Below are 22,799 nucleotides of genomic sequence, written 5' to 3'. Positions count from 1 at the left end.
CCACTTTAATCATGTTTACATATCTTACATTACTCATATCACATGTATATAATGTATTTTATATCATCTATTGCACCTTGCCTATGCCGCTCGGCCCGGCCATTGCTCATCCATATACTTATATGTACATATTCTCTTTCACCCCTTTAGATTTGTGTGTATTAGGTAGTTGTTGGGGAATTGTTAGATTACTTGTTAGATATTACTGCACTGTCGGAACTAGAAGCACAAGCATTTCGCTACACTCACATTAACATCTGCTAACCATGTGTATGTGACCAATAAATGTGATTTGATTTGAGCATCACAAAGCTAAATCTGACCTGTTCTCTAACATGTTTTATCAACATAAGCAGCTGGGAGACCTGCTAGAGTACTGTTACTTTATTGATCTACTGAATCATTGTAGTTATGGGGGGTTAACTTTACAGTAAATATAATGCTTTTGTTTAATTCATGGAATTCAAAATAACACATGTTTATTGATCTACTCAATACATGTCACGACACCAGTACACATTGGGACAAGCCAATTTGCTAGTCACCAATATTCTCTAAATCAAATCAAGGATGACTGTTTAACAGTCTTGTGGCCTGGAGATAGAAGCGGTTTCATTCTCTCTGTCCCAGCTTTGATGCACCTGTACTGTCTCCGCCTGATAGATGGTAGCAGGGTGAACAGGCCGTGGCTCTGGTGGCTGAGGTTCTTGATGATCTTCTTGGCCTTCCACAGAAATCATCTACAATACATATGTAATGGGTTGAAAGACTTAGACACTAAAACAGACACCGCTTTAGTTTTTTTAAACCAAGGATTATTTGTGTAGCTAATCAAGTTCCCTTTTATATTTTACATGCTTTAGCAGTAGTTAGTCCATCAGTCCAATAGATGTTGCTGTTGCACTGTGGTAGTGGGGGACAGGAAGTTCCGGTTTGGCGCTCACCATTCTTCATAATAAAGAAAACGCCCGAACTGTGCTTTCCCTTTCTCTTTATTTCTACAGGTATGTAATAGCACTTTTAAACTGCCTAATATCGAAAGAATGTCATAACATGTTAGATAACACATCCGTCAAGCTGTTGGGGCGGCAGGTAGCGTAGTGGTTAGAGCGTTGGGCCAGTAACCGAAAGGTTCATGGATTGAATCCCGGAGCTGACAAGGTAAAAATCTGTCGTTCTGCTCTGAACAAGGCAGTTAACCCACTGTTCCCCGGTAGGCCGTCATTGTAAATAGGAATGTGTTCTTAACTGACTTGCCTAGTTAAATAAAGGTAAAATAAAATCATGTTTGCCAAAGGTTTTGTCTTATTTTTCTGTCAACCCGAGTGAGCGAAGAACGTGATTCAAAAATATTTTACAAGCACACGGCGAGGTGTCCACCACACGTTTAAAATTGTGAGGATTTCCAGGTTCATACTCAGTGGGTTTCGCCTGGGGATGTTCTGTACAAAAACGTTGTGGAAAGTTGCAGGTAGAAATGTTTGAATAGAACTGACATGATTCCTTAGAATCAGAGGCATGTTCGTTCTACATGATACATTTCTATCTGAATGTGGCCAACGTCTCCGTCCTCTTCCTGGAAGCAGCCCTGGTACCCGCTTGTCCCTACCTATGTGAAGCTAGCCACAACAACGATTAGCCACAAAAGTAGAATTTTCGGTTCGCCCTGATTGAAAGTAATGCAAACTGATACAAATTAATGGAATCATGTCATATTTGGACTAGATAACACTAAACATGGTTGCAGTGTTACTTAATTTAAAATTAATTACAATAATTAATTAGTTTGAAAATAAACAGAACAAAACGGTTGAAATCCCACTGTGGATGTATTAGACCGCATAATTGCGTTGGGGACATTTTTATATGTACTTATGAAACAGGTTGGATTGTTCACCCATGAAACAGGTGACACCAACAGAAAACTATTATCAAGAGTTAACACAAATATTACCTTCTTAGCTCTTATTGCAGGACTTTGACTGAAAAATCACCTTCCCAGTCAGTCTATTACAGGGGTACTCCAGTACTATTTGAGAAGGTCCGGTCACACACATTTCCTAGGTGGCAAAGGTCCGGATGAATATTGTCATTTATTGGTTTTGTAACAAACCCCTAACTTGCAACCCGTATGACCCCAAACTGTTCACAACCGTCTTGTTGGCGGAGAGAACATTTAGCAGTTTTAAAGGTAATATCCCGCAACTCTACACATTTTGTGATGGGGCCGAGATGTTTTTTTTTGGGCTGTTTAAAAGCAAATTTCCTGCAATTCTGCACATTTCCATGTATTATGTGTGTTTATATGATACCAGGGGTCGAAGCCCAACCAAAAAAGTATTATTATGTATATTTTTTGGGGGACCCGGGGTCCGTATTGACCCCGTTCAGTTACAGTCCGCCAGTTTAGTATGGAGGGGCTTTTGTTTATATTGGACATTCATATTGCACTCTACAGCCTTACCTATGGATTGTTCAGCCTTCTCAGTGACACCCACAGAACACAACTATGTAGAGTTTACACAAATATTAGCATCTCAGCTCTATTGCAGGACTCTGAAACCACTGTTGTCTGGGAGTTGAACCCTGTCAGCTAAATTGTCATGATAATCAGTCGTTTCAACTTTGTCTCTGTACATTTTTGATGAGATGATCACAGCAAAAAATAATTACTTCTGCATTTCCCGCTGTGTAAATTGATTCTCATTGCAAATAGTCTCTGGATAACTCCTGATAAAGTTCGGTAGCTGATGGACCTATTCAGCGCTTAAATAGCTAAAATTATTAATCACAGGAACCAGGAACCAGTAATGTGGCTAAAATACGGCGAAGACACTATTATTCAGGAAAATAGTACTTAGTGCTGCCTAAAACATACTGCAACCTTGTACTGAATGTTTTATTGTAATTTATGCGTTTATGTAACTTCAGGAGATCTACTATAGATTAAGTTCACTTAAGTTGTGTAGCTTAATTTAAAGCATGTACTTTGTGTCTAATGTGAATTAATTAATGTTTTGTTGTCAATGCTTAGCTACCAGATCTATTGAAATGAGATCAGTGCTAGACTTGGACAGGAGCTCACCAGAGCAGAGTACCGTCACCTCAAATGTCTACTATTTGAGCTCATGTTCCTCTTATAGAATATTAGCTCGACAATATTGTGGAGCTCTTGCACCTAAATATTAACTATATTTTTTGAGAATAAAGAAAGTGCCAGAACTGTTAAGACTAACTTTTGTGTCTGTTTCTCTTTATTACTATTGGCCGACTCAGATTAAGTCTGAGGCCGGTAACATCAACAGTGAGGACAAACCCAGCCTGCCTCTCTCCTTCCACACTGAGTAGAAACCTACAGTCACTGGGTCCTGATTGTGACAGTGGAGCCCAGTTTGCACTGCAGGATCCAGAGATGGCATCAGTGAAGCTGGAAGAATGCAGTCAAACACTGGAGCTGAAGGTCAACATTAAAGATGAAGAAGAGGAGGAGAAGATTGGGAAATCTGTTTCTCATGGTAAGAGCAGGTTCTATCTAACTAAGTTTGTGTTATTCAATTTCCCACTGTGTATGAAAAGTTGCAGTAGAACTGTTTCATGATGAACTGTTTCAATGAGAAGGTAGATGTTATTTCATGCTACTGACACTTGCATGGTTTGATACCAGTATTGCCAGCATTTGTTTTATTCACTGAGCTATCTGGAGTGTTCAGAGAGTAGACTGAAGAAGTGAAGTAGACAAACTGCCAGTGTTTTAAAGTTCTATGAATTGAACCTTGAGATACTTTTAGAATAGTTTTTTCTCCTTTTGCATTGCACAGCCTACTGATATGAATACATACAGGTAGCCTAGTGGTTAGAGCACTGGGCCAGTAACCAAAAGGTTGCTGGATCGAATCCCTGAGCGGACAAAGTAAAAATCTGTCTTTTTCCCCTGAGCAAGGCACCCACAGTTCCCCGGGCGCCAAAGACGTGGATGTCGATTATGGCAGCCCCCCGCACCTCTCTGATTCAGAGGGACTGCATTGCTTGCTGTTTGGGGTTTTAGGCTGGGTTTCTGTACAGCACTTTGAGATATCAGCTGATGTAAGAAGGGCTATATAAATACATTTGATTTGGGTTAAATGCAGAAGACACATTTCAGTTGAATGCATTCAGTTGTACAACTGACTAGGTATCCCCTCTCCCATTCGGAAAGTATTTAGACCCCTTGACTTTTTCCACATTTCTGGATTAAAATGGATAATAAATAAAGAATCCTCATCAATCTACACACAATACCCCATAATGACAAAGAAAAAACAGATTTTTAGAAATGTTTTCATGAGATGCAGTGCTTCCCGCCACTCGGGAGCCCCTTGAAGCGTTGAAGGTCCCCAAGAACACAGTGCCCTCATCATTCTTTTTTTTAACACATATTTATTAGTTCCAAGTAGAACAATTACATAAATACAATTGTATTTTCTTTTTCACCCCCCCAACCCAAAGAGAGATGAAAACATAACAACCAAACATAAAGAAATCCAATAATATAAATAAATAAAGTATAATATACAGTTGTAGATAATGCAGATTACGCTTTGACTAGAGCCAATATTTACATAAAATATAGAGAATATACAGATTTACAGTTCCAATGCTTCTACAATATCACTGGTTTGCAAAAACTCACAAAACAGATCCCAAATATTGTGAAACTCTGGGGCTTTCAAGTCTCTGGAGTCAGACTTGATGTTAATTATTTTTACCAATGACCAAGTGAGTGGGAACTGACATACTTCCAGTGGAGAGCAATTGAACGTCTAGCTTGTAATAGCCAGAGGTCAACCATTTTCTTTTCTCTCCTATGTAAAGAGAGATTCTCTGGGTAAAGATTTAGGAGGCATAGTTTAGGGATTAGTGGTATTGGGGTAGAGGTCATCTCAGAGATATAGCGCAATACTGAGCTCCAAAACGTTTGTATCTCAGCACATTCCTCCAGGCAATGATACAAGGTACCTAAATGTGTGTTACATTTAACACACAGGTCTGAGGTATTGGGGTCAGATTTGTGGAGCTTAACTTCTCTGCGCTACTGATCCCTTTTACGGGATCACTTTCCTAAACAACCGCTAGAATTGCAGGGCGCCAAATGCATAAATATTACTACAAATATTTATAATCATGCAATCACAAGTGAAATATACCAAAACACAGTTTAGCTTGTTGTTAATCCACCTATCGTGTCAGATTTTTAAAATATACTTTACAGCGAAAGAAATCCAAGCTTTTGTGAGTATAGCAATAAATGCTACAACAGCTAGCCCCAAATTAGCATGGTCACGAAAGTCAGAAAAGCAATAAAATGAATCGCTTACCTTTGATAATCTTCGGATGTTTCCACTCACGAGACTCCCAGTTACACAACAAATGTTCTTTTTGTTCGATAAATATTACTTTTATCACAAAAAACGCCATTTGGGTTGCGCGTTACGCTGAGAAAACTACAGCCTCGTTCCGGTCCTGAAAGGAAGATGAAAATTCCCAAACGTATCAGATTAAAAAATATGACTAAAAATATTTATAATCATGCAATCACAAGTGAAATATACCAAAACACAGTTTAGCTTGTTGTTAATCCACCTATCGTGTCAGATTTTGAAAATATACTTTACAGCGTAAGAATTCCAAGCTTTTGTGAGTGTAGCATTCAATGCTAGAACAGTTAGCCTTATATTAGCTTGGTTAGCTTGGTCACGAAAGTCAGAAAAGCAATAAAATTAATCGCTTACCTTTGATAATCTTCGGATGTTTCCACTCACGAGACTCCCAGTTACACAACAAATGTTCTTTTTGTTCGATAAATATTACTTTTATCAACAAAAAAAACGCCATTTGGGTTGCGCATTATGTTGAGAAAACAAAAGCCTTGTTCCGTTCGATAAATTCCAAAAACTATCCGTAATGGTCGTAGAAACATGTCAAATGTTTTTTATAATCAATCCTCAGGTTGTTTTTAACAAACGTAATCGATAATATTTCAACCGGACCATAACCTATTCTTTAAGAGAGAAAATGAAAATGGGGAGCCCCTGTCTTGCGCGCAGGAAACATTCAGAGGACACCTGACTACTTGTGAAACATCTCGTTCATTTTTCAAAATAAAAGCCTGAAACTATGTCTATAGCCTGGTCATAGCCCGAGGAAGCCATTGGAAAAGGAATCTGGTTGATACCCCTTTAAATAGAAGATAGACGGTCCATGAAACACAGATTAAAAAATATATATAATAATCACTTCCGGGTTATATTTTCTCAGGTTTTCGTCTGCAGAATAAGTATTGTTATACTCACAGACAATATTTTGACAGTTTTGGAAACTTTGGAGTGTTTTCTATCCTAATCTGTAAATTATATGCATATTCTACGATCTGTGCCAGAGAAAATGTCCGTTTACGTTGGGAACGTTTTTAAAAAAATAAATAAAAGTTCTGACCCCTAGCGCTAAGAGGTTTTAACAAGGGTGATATATGTTCTCATTGTCCAATTGTATTGCAACAATCTCAGGCGGGTGTTTATTGTCTGTATCTGAGCTCTACAGCATATCATACCCCAGTCCTCTGCTGAAATATCTTCCTGCATATCTTGTATCCACTGAAGTCTCTTACTATCAGAGCTGTCTTTATGAGTAGCTACCATTTTCCCATATAATGACGTCATGTGACCTCTCCCATAACATACATTAACAGAGAGCATTTCTAAAGTGGTCGAAAGAGGTTGTAGGTCTGATTGTTTTAGACTGGAAAAGCTTCTCATTTGTAAGTATTTGAAAAAATGCTTTGTGGTAAGTTAAATTGTCCCTTTAGTTCTTCAAATGACATGAGCCCTTTTTATTGTATTAGTCCTTTTCTTGTCCATTCTTTTAACCCCAATCAATTTTACCAGCAGTGAAATTGTCATTGTCCCAAATTGGTGTAAAACTGGATAATACAGGGGATTCACCCAGATATTGCTGTACTTTGTGCCATATAGTTGGTGTTTTTAACAAAGGGATTAGTATTATTCTTCAAAGTTAAGCCTGTTGTGGATAACATTTCCATGTGCCACCAGGGTAGGTATGGTTTCTTGGAGAACCAAAACATTGCAGCCCTAATTTGTGCAGCCCAGTAATACCACTGTAGGTTTGGATGTTGCAACCCCCCTCTGTCATAGGCCAAATAAAGAAGAGAAAGTCTAAGCCTTTGTTTTCTGTTGCTCCAGGTATCTTTCAGATCTTTGGGGAAAATAAAGTTGGTGGAGCCAGAGGAATTGATTGAAATAGATAAAGACATTTGGGCAGAATATTCATCTTAATGATATTTATTCTACCAATAGTAGATGCAAGCAGTAATGTTAATCTGTTGATGGATTATGTTACACTCGTTACCATTGGTTCATAATTTGTTGAGCTCAGGGAGCTAATTTCTGGTGTGATTTTAATACCAAGATATGTGAAACCTTGTTCTGTATTCACAAATAAATGCTGTACAACTGGATTCAGTATCTTTCTTGTTGAGGAAAAGGATGGAAGATTTGGTTTTTATTAACTTTAAACTCAAAAAACTGACCAGTTATTAATTAAATTGTAGAGGGAAGAGTTCTTTAGATCTGTTAGGAATAAGAGGGTATCATCACTATACAGGTCCACTCAATGTTCAAAATCTGTTTTAATTCCACTAATTGACGGGTGGGCCCTTACTGCAATGGCTAAAAGAAAGAGTCCTGGACTTGTCCTTATCTCGTCCCCTGAAAAAGCTTAAAAGGTTGTGAAAACAAGTTGTTAGTTGCAACTTCTGCAGTGGGGTCGGTATATCATATCTTATTCCATTTACAGAAGTAGTTCCCAAATCTCTTAAACACTTGAAATAAGACCACTCAACTCTATGGAATTCCTTCTCTTCATCAAGTGAGAGTATGGCAGTATCAGGGGACCCTTGACATGTGAACTATGTTTAGTACTCTCCTCACATTGTGAAAACCTTGATGGTTTTTCACGTAGTAATTTTGGTCTTGGTGTATTAGATATGGGAGAACTCCATCCAATCTCCTGGCTAAGGCTTTATCGTTAATTCTTGAGTCTGAGTTCAGAAGGGAAATGGGTCTGAACTTATACATCTTGTTGGGGATTTATCAGGCTTCAGAATGAGAGTAAAACGCTCCTTAGAGAGGAGGGGAAGCAACCTTGGTGAAAGGATTCAGCACACAGTACATTGGAAAATTATTCAGACCCCTTGACTTTTCCCACATTTTGTTACATTTCAGCCTTATTCTAAAATAAATTAAATTGTTTGTTTCCCTCACCAGTCTACACACAATACCCCATAATGACAAATAAAAAGTTTTTTTTTTTTTACATTTTACAAAATGTGTGTATATATATATATATATATATATATATATATTTTTTTAAAGGAAATATTACATTTATACAATTATTCAGACCCTTTACTCAGTACTTTGTTGAAGCGCCTTCGGCAGCGATTACAGCCTCGAATCTTCTTGGGTATGACGCTAGAATCTTGGCACACCTGTATTTGGGGAGTTTCTCCCTTCTCGGCAGGTCGTCTCAAGCTCTGTCAGGTTGGATGGGAAGCGTTGCTGCACAGCTATTTTCTGGTCTCGCCAGAGATGTTCGATCGGGTTCAAGTCCAGGCTCTAGCTGGGCCACTCAAGGACATTTAGAGACTTGTCCCGAAGCCACTCCTGCATTGTCTTTGCTGTTTTCATCAAGGATCTCTCAGTACTTTGCTCCATTCACCTTTCCCTCGATCCTGACTAGTCTCCCAGAGAAAAGTGGAATGTTTTGAGTGAATATGAAATGGAGGATCACACAGAACTTTTAGAAGAGCTACAGGAGAAATGCAGATTGCCCGGTTAGCCAATGTGCGGGAGCACTGGTTGGTCGGCCCAATTGAGGTAGTATGTACATGAATGTATAGTTAAAGTGACTATGCATATATGATAAACAGAGAGTAGCAGCAGCGTAAAAATAGGGTTTGTGGGGGGGGGAGCAGGGGATTGGGGGGGGGGGGAGACCAAGAGAGAGAGAGATGGGAAGAGTATGTGCTTCGGCAAGGTGGGCTTTTTAGCATTTATAGCCATGGTTGTCAATTGTACTGCAGAAATGGATAGAAAGTAACAGTAAATAGAGGTTGTGGTGGCCGCGGCAAAGAAGTACTTGGGATTACGAGGATTTATTGCAGAACAGCTGCAGAAGGTGTTGAGTGGTAGTGGTCTGGCGTAGGACTAGATAGGGTTAAATAGTGGAATGGGGTGGTGGGTTTTAGTCGTGGAAAATCACCACAAAGGGACTCAGTCAAACTTAACTGCTCTAGGGTATGTGGGACGGTAGTGTCCCACCTCGTCAACAGCCGGTGAAACTGCACGTCGCCAAATTCAAAACAACAGAAATCCCATAATTTAAATTCCTCAAACATACAAGTATTTTACACCATTTTAAAGATACACTTGTTGTAAATCCAGACAAAGTGTCCGATTTCAAAAAGGTTTTACGACGAAAGCACACCAAACGATTATGTTAGGTATGAGCCAAGTCACAGAAAAAGACAGCCATTTTTCCAGCCAAAGAGAGCAGTAACAAAAAGCAGAAATAGAGATAAAATGAATCACTAACCTTTGATGATCTTCATCAGATGACACTCATAGGACTTCATGTTACACAATACATGTATGTTTTGTTCGGTAAAGTTCATATTTATATCCAAAGATCTGAGTTGAGGCGGGACGCTATTGTCTCACTTGGCAAAAAGCCTGAGAAAATGCAGAGCGCCAAATTAAAATTAATTACTATGAAAATTACTATAAAATCAAACTTTCATTAAATCACACATGAAAGATACCAAATTAAAGCTACACTGGTTGTGAATCCAGCCAACATGTCAGAATTCAAATAGGCTTTTCGGCGAATGCATACGATGCTATTATCTGAGCATAGCACCATTGTAAACAAAGAGAGATCAGCATATTTCAACCCTGCAGGTGCGACACAAAACGCAGAAATAAAAATATAATTCATACCTTACCTTTGACGAGCTTCTGTTGTTGGCACTATAATATGTACCATAAACATCACAAATGGTCTTTTTGTTCGATTAATTCCGTCGATATATATATCCAAAATGTACATTTATTTGGCGTGTTTGATCCAGAAAAACACCACTGCCAAATTGCTCAAATGTGACTACAAAATATCTCAAAGGTTACCTGTAAACTTTGCCAAAAAATGTCAAACTACTTTTGTAATACAACTTTAGTTATTTTTTAACGTAAATAATCGATCAAATTGAAGGCGGGATGATCTGTGTTCAATACAGGATTAAAACCAACTAAAGCCAGCTTTCTGCTCACACGCTTCTATCTAACAGGACACCTCGAGTGACTCGACTTCAAGATGGCCGTACTTCTTCAATACACAAAGGAATAACCTCAACCAATTTCTCAGGACTGTTGACATCCAGTGGAAGCCGTAGGAACTGCAAGCAGGTCGCTTAGAAATCTGGTTTCCCAATGAAACCTCATTGAAAAGAGTGACCTAAAAAAAAAAAATCTGAATGGTTTGTCCTTGGGGTTTCGCCTGCTAAATAAGTTTTGTTATACTCACAGACATGATTCAAACAGTTTTAGAAACTTCAGAGTGTTTTCTATCCAAATCTACTGACAATATGCATATCTTATCTTCTGGGGATGAGTAGCTGGCAGTTGAATTTGGGTATGCTTTTTATCCAAACGTGAAAATGCTGCCCCCTACCCTAGAGAAGTTAAATTAATAATTTATTATCAGCAAGCTGGAGAGGTTCCAAAAAACCTAAAGCACCATAGTACACATCGGTCGGGAGCTCTGCCGGGGCAGTCCCGTTAGTTCTCCTTTATACTGCTTAGACAGACAAATTATATTTGCATGATTTAGCTAATTCATCATTAATTCATCATTAAAGTTTGGTTCCTGCATGTGACCGACCAATACCTCACGAGGATTCTTCTTCTCCAAGCTGAGACCTTGAAACTGAGATATCCCTTTTGGTTACCAGAACAATGTTTTGGGCGTACTGTCAATTGGTCTGAGGAGATCAGTCACCTGCGTGACACCTTTTCCTCCCATTTTTTAGAGGGCTAATAGTTGGAAGGTCAATTCTATGTATGAATTATGTATCAATGAATTGAATGCATGTCGGCTGTGAAATCCCTCACACCAGTACAGTAGGTGGCGGTGTATGCACGTAAAAGTTTGATGCGATTCGCCAACCAAATCCCAAAGAAGAAGAAGAAGGACACATCACTTGACGTGCAGCAGGTAGCCTAGTGGTTAGAGCATCGAATCCCCGAGCTGACAAGGTAAAAATATGCCGTTCTGCCCTTGAACAAAGCAGTTAACTCACTGTTTCCTTGTAGGCCGTCATTATAAATAAGAATTTGTGCTTAACTGAATTGCCTAGTTTAATAAAGCTTAAATAAATATAAATAAAAATATTTGACCCGTATGGAGAATGTGAAAAAGGAGCAAAGTTAATATCTATTATTGATGTTTGATGAAGAGTATCTACCACCCTATGTAAAGCTGGGATATAATATACCCCATGAGAGAGTTGGTGTAAAACCTGATGCAATGGAAGAAATGCAAAAGGTTTGGCCACGTGTTTGCAGACGGAAGGAATATGTTAAGACTGAATGTAAAATGTTGCAAATGTGGTGGGGGTCATATTCCCGAATACCCCAAGTGCCCTGTTAGGGTGAAAGAGGTTGAGGTGTCAAGTATCAGGGCTGTACAGCAAATCTCCTATGTCCACTGCTGGCCAGCGGGCTTCCTCTCACTACCATATTTGGTAGTGAGTGGAAACGCTAAGCGGATCCTTCACATTTATACATCTGGTGAAATATCTGTCTCATTGTTCTATCTGTGGATGCACTGTGGTAGTGGGGGAACAGGAAGTTCCAGACAGGCACGCACCATTCTTCAGAATAAAGAAAGCGCAAGAACTGTGATGTTAAGAAGATAACCCTTGTGTCCGTTTCTATTTATTACTACAGGTATGTAGTAGCAGGTTTAAACTTCCTAATATCAGAAGAACATGTCATACCATGCTAGGTAACATCCGTTAAGGTATCATCACGTTTGGTAAAGGGTTGTTATTTTTGTGTCAAACCGAGTGAACGTGATACACATAGATATTCACATAGCTAGACACTTTGGGTTTGTCTGAATGGATGGACATAATTTCCTCAAGGTCATTTAATAAAGAATACATTTATTTGAGATTTCTGAGTTTGTTTAGCATGTTATTGGTTTTGTATAAAATTCAGAAGCTGGTAAAATGGCGCTGTCCACTTGGTCTGCGCCAATGGGCTTCAGTGCTGGTGCAGAGAGACAATTTCACGGTCACACTAAAGTTTTGAAGCTGAATGTAATGATTATCAGTTTTCTACATGTGTACTAATATTCAGACACATTCAGTTGTTTCTATATTTATCTATAAATGTTACTATGGTGTGAACGGGAAATACAATTGATTGAAATAATAAAGTGAAGACAAGGTTATTAAGGAAAATAGCACATAGTGCTGCCTAAAACAATGTGAATTTGGGAAATCTACTATAGTTTAAGTGCACTTACATTGTGTAGCTTAATTTATGTTGTGTAGACTAATTTTAAAGTGTGTACTTTGTCTAATATTAATTCATTTATGTTTTGTTGTCAATGCTTACTTACCAGATCTATTGAAATGAGATCAGTTCTTGACTTGGACAGGAGCTCACCGGAGCTGAGTACCGGTACCTCAAATTTCTACTGTTTGAGTTCATGTTCCTATTATAGAATATTAGCTCAACAGTATTGTGGATCTCCTGCACATAAATATAAACAGTACCGGCACCTATTTCAGTCCAAGTCAAGCACTGAATTAGATAATTGAGAAGAAGAAATATAATATATTTTTAGAGAATAAAGAAAGTGCCAGAACTGTCAAGACAATAACTTTGTGTCTGTTTCTCATTGTTACTACAGGACGACTAGAATTAAGTCTGAGGCCGGTAACATCAACAGTGAGGACAAACCCAGCCTGCCTCTCTCCTTCCACACTGAGTTTAAACCTACAGTCACTGGGTCCTGATTGTGACAGTGGAGCCCAGTTTGCACTGCAGGATCCAGAGATGGCATCAGTGAAGCTGGAAGACTGCAGTCAAACACTGGAGCTGAATGTCATCATTAAAGATGAAGAAGAGGAAGAGAAGATTGGGAAATCTGTTTCTCATGGTAAGAGCAGGTTCTATCTAACTAAGTTTGTGTTATTCATTCCAACTTCCCACTGCATGAAAAGTTACAGTAGAACCTTTTCATTGAGAAGGTAGATGTTATTTCATGCTACTGAGACTTGCATGGTTTGACACCAGTATTGTCAGCATTTATTTTATTAACTGGTCTGTTTGCAGTGATCAGAGAGTAGACTGAAGATGTGAAGTAGACAAATTGCCAGTGTTTTAAAGTTCTATGAAATTAGTCTGTGTAGTTACTAACCCTTGTGATAGTAAGTGGAGGATGACACGCCCCTTTTTAGCTTTCAACTCTTACCCACTTTTAGAATAGTTTTTTTCCCCTTTTGTATTGTACAGCCTACTGATATGAATACATATGTCACCCAGTACAGCCAGAAGAGGCCTGGCCACCCCTTTGGGCCTGGTTCCTCTCTGCGTTTCTTCCAAGGTTCCTGCTTTCTAGGGAGTTTTTCCTGACCACTGTGCTTCTACATCTGCATTGGTTGCTCTTTGTGGTTTCAGGATGGGTTTCTGTAAAGCACTTTGTGACAACTGCTGATGTAAAAAGGGCTTCATAAAATACATTTGATTGACATTGACAGTACCAGTCAAAAGTTTGGACACACCTAGTCATTCCAGGGTTTTTCTTAATTTTTACTATTTTCTATATTGTAGAATAATAGTGAAAACAAACTTTTAAATAACACATGTGGAATCATGTAGAAACCAAAAAAATGTTAAACAAATAAACATTTATTTTAGATTTGAGATTCTTCAAAGTAGCCACCCTTTGCCTTGATAACAGCTTTGCACACTCTTGGCATGCTCTCAACCATCTTCATGAGGAAGTCACCTGGAATGCATTTCAATTAACAGGTGTGCCTTGTTAAAAGTTAATTTGTGGAATACCTTTTTAATGCGTTTGAGACAATCAGTTGTGTTGTGACACAGTAGGGGTGCTATAGAAATGACAGTACATCATTTAAGACATGAAGGTTGGTCAATGCGAGACATTTCTAGAACTTTGAAAGTGTCTTCAAGTGCGGTCTCAAAAACCATCAAGCACTATGATGAAACTGGGCTTTCATGAGGACCGCCACAGGAAAGGAAGACCCAGAGATACCTCTGCGGCAGAGGATAAGTTCATTAGATTTAACAGCCTCAGAATTTGCAGCCCAAATAAATGTTTCACAGAGTTCAAGTAACAGACACATCTCAACATCAACTGTTCAGAGGAGACTACGTGAATCCGTCCTTCTCCAATTGAGATGGCTTGGGATGAGTTGGACCGCAGAGTGAAGGAAAAGCAGCCAACATGTGCTCAGCATATGTGGGAAGTCCTTCAAACTGTTGGTAAAGCATTCCAGGTGAAGCTGGTTGAGAGAATGCGAAGAGTGCAAAGCTGTCATCAAGGCAAAGGGTGGCTACTTTGAAGAATCTAAAATATAACACTTTTTTGGTTACTACATGATTCCATAGTTTTGATGTCTTCACTGTTAATCTACAATGTAGAAAATAGTGAGAATAAAGAAAAACCCTGGAATGAGTAGGTGTGTCCAAATTTTGGACTGGTACTGTATATCACACCAACTGACTGGTTCTTATGATGTTGTTCACACAGGAGACCATGTTGAGAAATTCTCTATATCCAGAGAGCAACAGCAGGAAGATCACAGAGCTAAGAGGTCTCACCACTGCCCACATTGTGAGGAGATTTTCCCATTTCTATCAAAGCTAAAAATACACCTAAAAATACACACAGGAAAGAATCTGTATTCCTGTACAGACTGTGGGAAGGATTTCACAAAATTAAAGGTTCTGATAGTTCATCAGAGAATGCATGAACGGATACATACAGGATTGAAGCCTTACTTCTGCTCTGACTGTGGAAAGAGTTTCTCTCGACTGGGCACCTTAAAAAGACATGAACATATACATACAGGAGAGAAGCCTTACTCCTGCTCTGACTGTGGGGCAAGTTTCTCTCGACTGGGCCACCTAAAAACACATGAAGGTATACATACAGGAGAGAAGCCTTTCTCCTGCTCTGACTGTGGAAAGAGTTTCTCTAGACCAGGCCACCTAAAAACACATGAACGTATACATACAGGAGAGAAGCCTTACTCCTGCTCTGCCTGTGGGAAGAGTTTCTCTCTACTGAGCAACTTAAAAGCACATGAACGTATGCATACAGGAGTGAAGCCTTACTCTTGCTCTGACTGTGGAAAGAGTTTCTCTCGACTGGGCCACCTAAAAACACATGAACGTATACATACAGGAGAGAAGCCTTTCTTCTGCTCTGACTGTTTAAAATGCTTCACAACGTCAAATGACCTAAACGTTCATCAGAGAACACACACAGGAGAGAAGCCTTACTCCTGCTCTGATTGTGTAAAATGCTTCACAACATACTCTGGTCTTGAAAGTCATCAGAGAACACACACAGGAGAGAAGCCTTACTTCTGCTCTAATTGTGTAAAATGCTTCACATCATCAACTAACCTAAAAATTCATCAGAGAACACACACAGGAGAGAAGCCTTACTCCTGCTCTGACTGTGGAAAGAGTTTCTCCCGACTGGGCAACTTAAAAAGACATGAACGTATACATACAGGAGAGAAGCCTTACTTCTGCTCTGACTTTGTAAAATGATTCACAACATCAACTGAGCTAAAAGGAAATCAGAGAACACACACAGGAGAGAAGCCTTACTGTTGCTCTGACTGTGCGAAGAGTTTCTCCCGATTGGCCACCTTAAAAACACATCAATGTATACATACAGGTGAGAAACCTCATCAGTTGTCTCAGACCAGCCAAGATTAGTCACTACATCACCTCATTCTCATCTCATAAAGGAAGTGGTAACAGTGAATTTGATAACGTTAACACTATATTGTAATCATATTTTTGTTCTCACTGTGTTAACTGTGCAGAGGAAAGGGAGCATTATAGAATGCCATTGGAAATGATCATTCTCCATCTTTTTTACTACAAAACATAGAAACACATCAACATGTACTTTAGCATTTTAGCTAATAAGCAACTTTGCAACAACATTGCATGACCAAAAGTATGTGGACTCCTGCTCGTCGAACATCTCATTCCAAAATCATGGACATTAATATGGACTTGGTCCCCCCTTTGCTGAAATAACAGCCTCCACTCTTCTGGGAAGGCTTTCCACTAGATGTTGGAACATTGCTGTGGGGACTTTCTTTCATTCAGTCACAAGTGATGTTGGGCGATTAGGCCTGGCTCGAAGTTGTCATTCCAATTCATCCCAAAGTTGTTAAATGGGGTTCAGGTCAGGGCTCTGTGCAGGCCAGTCAAGTTATTCCACACCGATCTAGATAAACCATTACTGAATGTACCTCGCTTTGTGTATAGGAGCATTGTCATGCAGAAACAGGAAAGGGTCTTCATCAAACTGTTGCCACAAAGTTGGCAGCACAGAATCGTCTAGAATGTCATTGTATGCTGTGGCGTTATGATTTCCCTTCACTGGAACTAAAGGGCCTAGCCCGAACCATGAAAAACAGCCTCAGACCATTATTCCTCCTCCACCAAACGTTACAGCTGGCACTATGCATTGGGACAGGTAGCATTCTTCTGGCATCCGCCAAACCCAGATTTGTCCATCAGACTTCCAGATGATAAGGCGTGATTCATAACTCCAGAGAACGTGTTTCCACTGCTTCAGAGTCCAATGGCGGTGAGCTTTACACAACTCCAGCTGACGCTTGGCATTGCGCATGGTGATCTTAGGCTTGTTTGCGGCTGCTCGGCCATAGAAACCCATTTTTTGTGAAGCTCCTGACGAACAGTTCTTGTGTTGACGTTGCTTCCAGAGGCAGTTTGGAACTCAGTAGTGATTGTTGCAACCGAGGACAGACAATTCTTACACGCTTCAGCACTTGGCGGTCCCATTCTGTACGCTTGTGTGACCTACCGCTTCGCTCCTAGACGTTTCCACTTCACAATAGCAACACTTATAGTTGACTGGGGCAGGTCTAGCAGGGCAGATATTTGACAAACTGACTTGTTGGTAAGGTGGCATCCCATGACGATGCCACTTTGAAAGTCGTTGAGCTCTTCAGGCCATTCTACTGCCAATGTTTGTCTATGGAGATTGCATGGCTGTGTGCTCGATTTTATTCACCTGTCAGTAACGGGTGTGGCTGAAATAGCCGACTCTACTAATTTGAAGGGGTGTCTATATACTTTTCTGTTTATATAGTGTACTAATAAGCATGTTAGGTTAGGATGCAACTACTTAGCATGTTCATTAACGTTAGCAACAACAAATTGGAATAAGTCAAATATACGTAACATATTGTACGAATTGTAATTCGTAACATACTATACGTCATACAAATCTTATTATATTGTACGACTCATTTTACATTTGTAGGCCAATGTAATGTAACAAAGCATACTGTATCATACTAAAGTGTGTGGTATGGCTTTTTGTTACATATAATACATTTTGCTCTGACACCAAGTTGTCCCTCTGCAGTTTTCTGTGGGAATGAGTTAGTAGACACAACATGTATCAGATAGAGATGGTGTGATGATCAGTTTTCACCATTACTTTGGGTGGATTATTTTTAACTACAAAACTACTTTTGTTTAATGATATGCAGGCTCTGAAATGACTACAAGTGTTTATTAAATTGCCTTAGAAAACTAGATTGATTACTTTAGTCATTGGTTAATGTATTTGTATAACTGCAATGAACTTAATTGATCTTCCTATGAAAAATAAACATTCTACATGAATTTGTGTTGGTCAACCTTTGTTTTTTTGGTTATCTATACAGAAAATACAATGATTTGTTTAATTCACAGTATTCAAAATAATTTACATGCCTGTCTACTCAAAACATGTCACTACATCTCTAGACATCACCATGGGGACAAGCCCATTTGCAGTATAACAAATTACTTAAATATGTTTCCTATTAAAAACAGTTAAATAAAACAAACAAAGGATTATTTCTTATTTTAAAGTGTTTTCTATGGTGCCAAAGTCCAGGGACAGCATTACCACCACAATCCAATAATGACCCAGTTACTATTGGGGGATGGAACCAGAGAGGAAGTTTGTGTTACCTTTCTCACACCACTACAGAATTCATTCTTCATTGTTAGAGCTCAATATATACCCAGGATTATATTGAGGCTCATGCTGTTGAAATGCCCTGTTGATTACATAAACAGTCTTGTAGAACTCTGGTATTGATGGTGCATTTGAGGGTGTCATTGTTATGAATGCTCAGAGTAACAGAACTGTGACCTCTCTTGCCGAATGGAACCAGAGAGGAGTTTGTGTTAACCTTTCCACGCCCCATTGTTCAGAGTAACAGAGCTGTGAACTCTCTTGCCGAATGGAACCAGAGAGGAGCTTGTGTTAACCTTTCCACGCCCCATTGTTCAGAGTGGAAGAGCTGTGAACTCGCCAGTGAAGGCCCACGTCTACCACAACCTTTCCTATTTTGTTAGTAAGTACCACAGCATTTTAGGAAGCAATTGTTCAAAATGTGTTCATATGTAATATTACAATGGGAGGGGATGTGGCATGCACAGGGGAAGAAGTTGATCTCCGACTTCTATTTAGAACTGGGATCCTATTCAGAGTTGACAGATTAACAGTGAGGACAAACCCAGCCTACCTCTCTCCTGCCATACTCCAAACCCACAGTCAATTGGTCCTGATTGTGACAGTGGAGCCTAGTTTGTACTGTAAGATCCAGAGATGGCATCAGTGAAGCTGGAAGACAACAGTCAAACACTGGAGCTGAATGTCAACATTAAAGATGAGGAAGAGGAGAAGAAGATTGGGAAATCTGTTGTTCATGGTAAGAGCAGGTTCTATCTATAAATTATCTTGATCATTTAGACCTCCATACATTATGACCCAGTCTATTGTTCGGTTGAATTCTGTCATTCTGACATCCAATTCTATTCAAAGCTTTTGAACGAGGAAAATGTGGAATTGGAATTTGGGATACTTTGTGAATTGACTGGAATTGAAATGGAATTGACCCTGACAGTTGCTAATCCTTTTGATAGTGAGCGGGGGATGACATTGCTAACAGTTTTCAAAGGGAAGTTGGTTTTGAAGTTTCTGTCCTATGTTTGAGAGATTAAGAAAGATCAGTAAAACATATATATATATATATTTACCTGTATTTAACCCCTTTTTTCAATATATACTTCTCAAAAACAAAAAAAATCTAACTTGTACCTGCTACCTTCAGACACTTGTGGGCATCCTAGAGCAAAATGTACTTGTTCGTGAGTCTCACCTTGTAGGCTACAGACAGAAGTTGGTGTCTCATGGTCTGACAAACAACACCGCAGCTCTGCCACCTTCCACCGCAGATGCGGAAGGCCAACATCAGCGGATGTGGTGGATTGAGAGACAACCCATTCAAAAATACATCTCTAGCTTAAACAGAACGCTTTTGATGGGGATTTTTTACTATTAAGCTAATCTGATTTCGGCGGGGGTGCGGACATTGACTCTTGGGTTTTTTAAAGCACACCAGCGTATACATAAAGAAGAGATGCTGGTAACACTTCCTTTCATGGGGTCCGTATTATAGGCTCTAATTAATAATTGCCAGCAATATACCCCCCTGCATCCCACTGCTAGCTAGCCTCTGAAGCTAAGCAGGGTTGGTCCTGGTCGGTCTCTGGATGGGAGAACAGATGCTGCTGGAAGTGGTGTTGGAGGGCCAGCAGGAGACAGTCTTTCCTCTGGTCTAAAATAAAATCACAATACCATCATGGCCACCTTAATCATCCCTAGCTTCCAATTGGCTCATTCATCCCCCCTCCTCTCTACTAAAACTATTCCCCAGGTTGTTGCTGTAACTGAGAATGTGTTCAGTCAATTTACCTGGTAAAATAAGCGTAAAAAAATATAAAGATAATGACTTATACCATCTGGGTTAACTTGGTTGAGCTTACAAAAACAGATCTAGTACGAGTCTCATCCCAGATGAGGAACAAGACACTTTCAAAGCACATGTAATGTTTGCCTAAATACAATGTAATTTCTAGTTCTTACACAGGATTTAGCTAGTTAAAATTAAGTGTATCTTTAGGAGTAATTCATGTGTACCTATACAGTACATTACCCACCCTGACAATCTGGCCCTCCATTTAAAGCGTGTGGAAATGACATCCAAGTGGGAGAACAAATACACTAGTACACCACAGAGTATATTTAATATCTACACAAGTACAATGTAATTACTAGGTGTTACACAGGATTTGGCCAGTAATAATGAAGTCTATCTTGAAGGGTACTTACTTGTAATTACAGTGAACCAAAAGCCAGTGGTGGAAAAAGTACCCAGTTGTTATACTTGAGTAAAAGTAAAGACACCTTCATAATAAAAGTGAAAGTCACCCAGTAAAATACTTGAGTAAAAGTCAAAGTATAAGGGTTTTAAATATACTTAAGTATCAAAAGTAAAAAATATTATTCACATTCCTTATATTAAACAAACCAGATGGCAAAATTGTAAACAAAATAAATTACAATAAAAAAAATGTAAAAACATGATTAATAGCCAGGGGCACACCAACACTAAGACATCATTTACAAACAAAGCATTTATGTTTAGTAAGTCCACCGACCTGGATGACCCGGGTTGTTCTCTTGGTAACTGTGAATTGGACCATTTTCCTGTCCTGCTAAGCATTCGAAATGTAATGTTTACTTTTGGGTGTCATGGAAAATGTATTGAGTAAAAAGTAAATAATTTTCTTTAGAACAGGGGTCGAGAAGGTCAGTGTGCAAAAATTGTACATGATACTATAGATTGCCGCGAAAGAAAAAAAGTGTTATAGACGAGACAGAAACATCAAGACAGGAGAGAGAAAGGTACGTTTAACATGCAATTTGTTTAGTTTTCTTTTGGGTTACATACATTTTGCTGGACGATTTAGCATAGGAAGTTAACTGCAGTGCCATAACCTTAGCTAGCAAACGTTAGTAGGCCTAACGATAACGTCAGCTAACTAGTTACCATATCACATTGTACAGAATATACTTTCCATGTAGTATGTTGAGTTTTGTTTGGATTAGCTAGGTAGTTTTCTAACCTTGACTAGCTACTGTAGCTAGCTAAGTTACCTAACCTAAAGCTGACAAATAGCTATGATATGGTCGCTACTCGCTAGCTAGCTGGGCTCACCTTTGTGTGAAGCTAGCCATAATAACAATTATCCACATCAGTGGAATTTACGGTTCGCCTTCATTATAAAAGTCCCCCATTGGAAACAACAGGGTGTGGTCAATCTTGGGTTAGTTAAACAAATCTTTCGTGTTAGCAAGCACTTTTATAGCTAGCTGGACAACACAATAACTAGTGAGCAAGGCATAGCTAGCTATAGGCTTAAACCATGGAAAGCATGATGATGATAACTACTGTAGGGTAATGTAGTGTCTAAATTGTCATACTTTATTCTCTACCACAGATTTCCACAAGGTCTCAGACTCCAGGATGGGAAAAGGCTTACTAGAAAGAAACATATGACAACAGAGACAGTTGTTGATTTCCGTTGTTATTTGTAACATTAAAAAGGGGAGAAAAAGACAATCCTGTTTTTCTAAATTAGCTACAGTGCTTTCGAAAGTATTTAGACCCCTTTGACTTTTTCCACATTTTGTTACTTTACAGCCTTATTCCAAAATGTATTAAATAAAACGTTTTCCTCAGCAATCTACACACAATACCCCATAATTCAAATGAAAACAGGTTTTTAGAAATGTTTACAAAAAAACACATTTAAACAGAAATACTTATTTACATAAGTATTCAGACCCTTTGCTATCAGACTTGAAATTGAGCTCTGGTGCATCCTGTTTCCATTGATTATCCTTGAGATGTTTCTACAACTTGATTGGAGTCCAGCTGTGGTAACTTCAATTGATTGGACATGATTTGGAAAGGCACACACCTGTCTATATAAGGTCCCACAGTTGACAGTAGATGTCAGAGAGATTCTTGATGAAAACCTGCTCCAGAGCGCTCAGGACTTCAGACTGGGGTGAAGGTTCACCTTCCAACAGGACAACGACTAGAAAAACACACAGCCAAGACAACGCAGGAGTGGCTTCTGGACATGTCTCGTGATGTCCTGTAGTGGCCCAGCCAGAGCCTGGCCAGTCTGGTTCCTGTCTAGGTTTCTTCCTAGGTTCCTTCCTTCTAGGGAGTTTTTACTAGCCACTGTGCTTCTGCATAGCTCTTTGGGGTTTTAGTCTCGGTACCTGCACCCTCAGTGGAGTCAACGAACACCGGAAGCATCCGTTTTTCAGGGAGAAGGCAGAGAGGAAGCCAAAGCCTGAAAACCGCAAGCTTGTGGTGTTTCTTTTACGCCTGATACGTTAGGTTAGGGTATCTGTAAATCACTTTGTGGCAACTGCAGCTGTAAAAAGGGCTTTATAAAATACATGTGATTGACATGTATATCACACCAACTGACTGGTTCTTCTGATGTTCT

At 39.3% G+C, this 22,799-nt stretch overlaps 2 protein-coding genes across 2 annotated transcripts in view; both read left to right on the top strand.

The window, feature by feature from the left end:
* LOC129860120 (zinc finger protein 91-like) overlaps positions 1 to 22,799 on the top strand; it is a 398,291-nt gene that overhangs the window by 69,543 nt on the left and 305,949 nt on the right. The gene's annotated exons all lie outside the window — the stretch shown is intronic.
* LOC129858874 (gastrula zinc finger protein XlCGF17.1-like) lies at positions 12,344 to 16,657 on the top strand. Its single transcript, XM_055928109.1, has 2 exons — positions 12,344 to 12,386; positions 14,902 to 16,657. Exons 1-2 carry the CDS (start codon positions 12,344 to 12,346, stop codon positions 15,930 to 15,932), a joined length of 1,074 nt encoding a protein of 357 aa, XP_055784084.1. The 3' UTR covers positions 15,933 to 16,657.

The sequence above is a fragment of the Salvelinus fontinalis genome, chromosome 7 (assembly GCF_029448725.1).
Source record: "Salvelinus fontinalis isolate EN_2023a chromosome 7, ASM2944872v1, whole genome shotgun sequence".
NCBI lineage: Eukaryota > Metazoa > Chordata > Actinopteri > Salmoniformes > Salmonidae > Salvelinus > Salvelinus fontinalis.
The sequence above is the reverse complement of the archived record's forward strand: the minus strand, read 5'-3'. Positions and strand labels throughout refer to the sequence as shown.

What these genes read in the sequence shown, in the direction of transcription:
- LOC129858874 (XM_055928109.1), top strand. Translation starts at nt 12,344, where the DNA reads ATGGCGCTGTCCACTTGGTCTGCGCCAATGGGCTTCAGTGCTG. An exon ending in GCCAATGGGCTTCAGTGCTG is followed by an intron (nt 12,387 to 14,901) that starts GTGCAGAGAGAC and finishes TTGTTCACACAG; the next exon opens with GAGACCATGTTGAGAAATTC.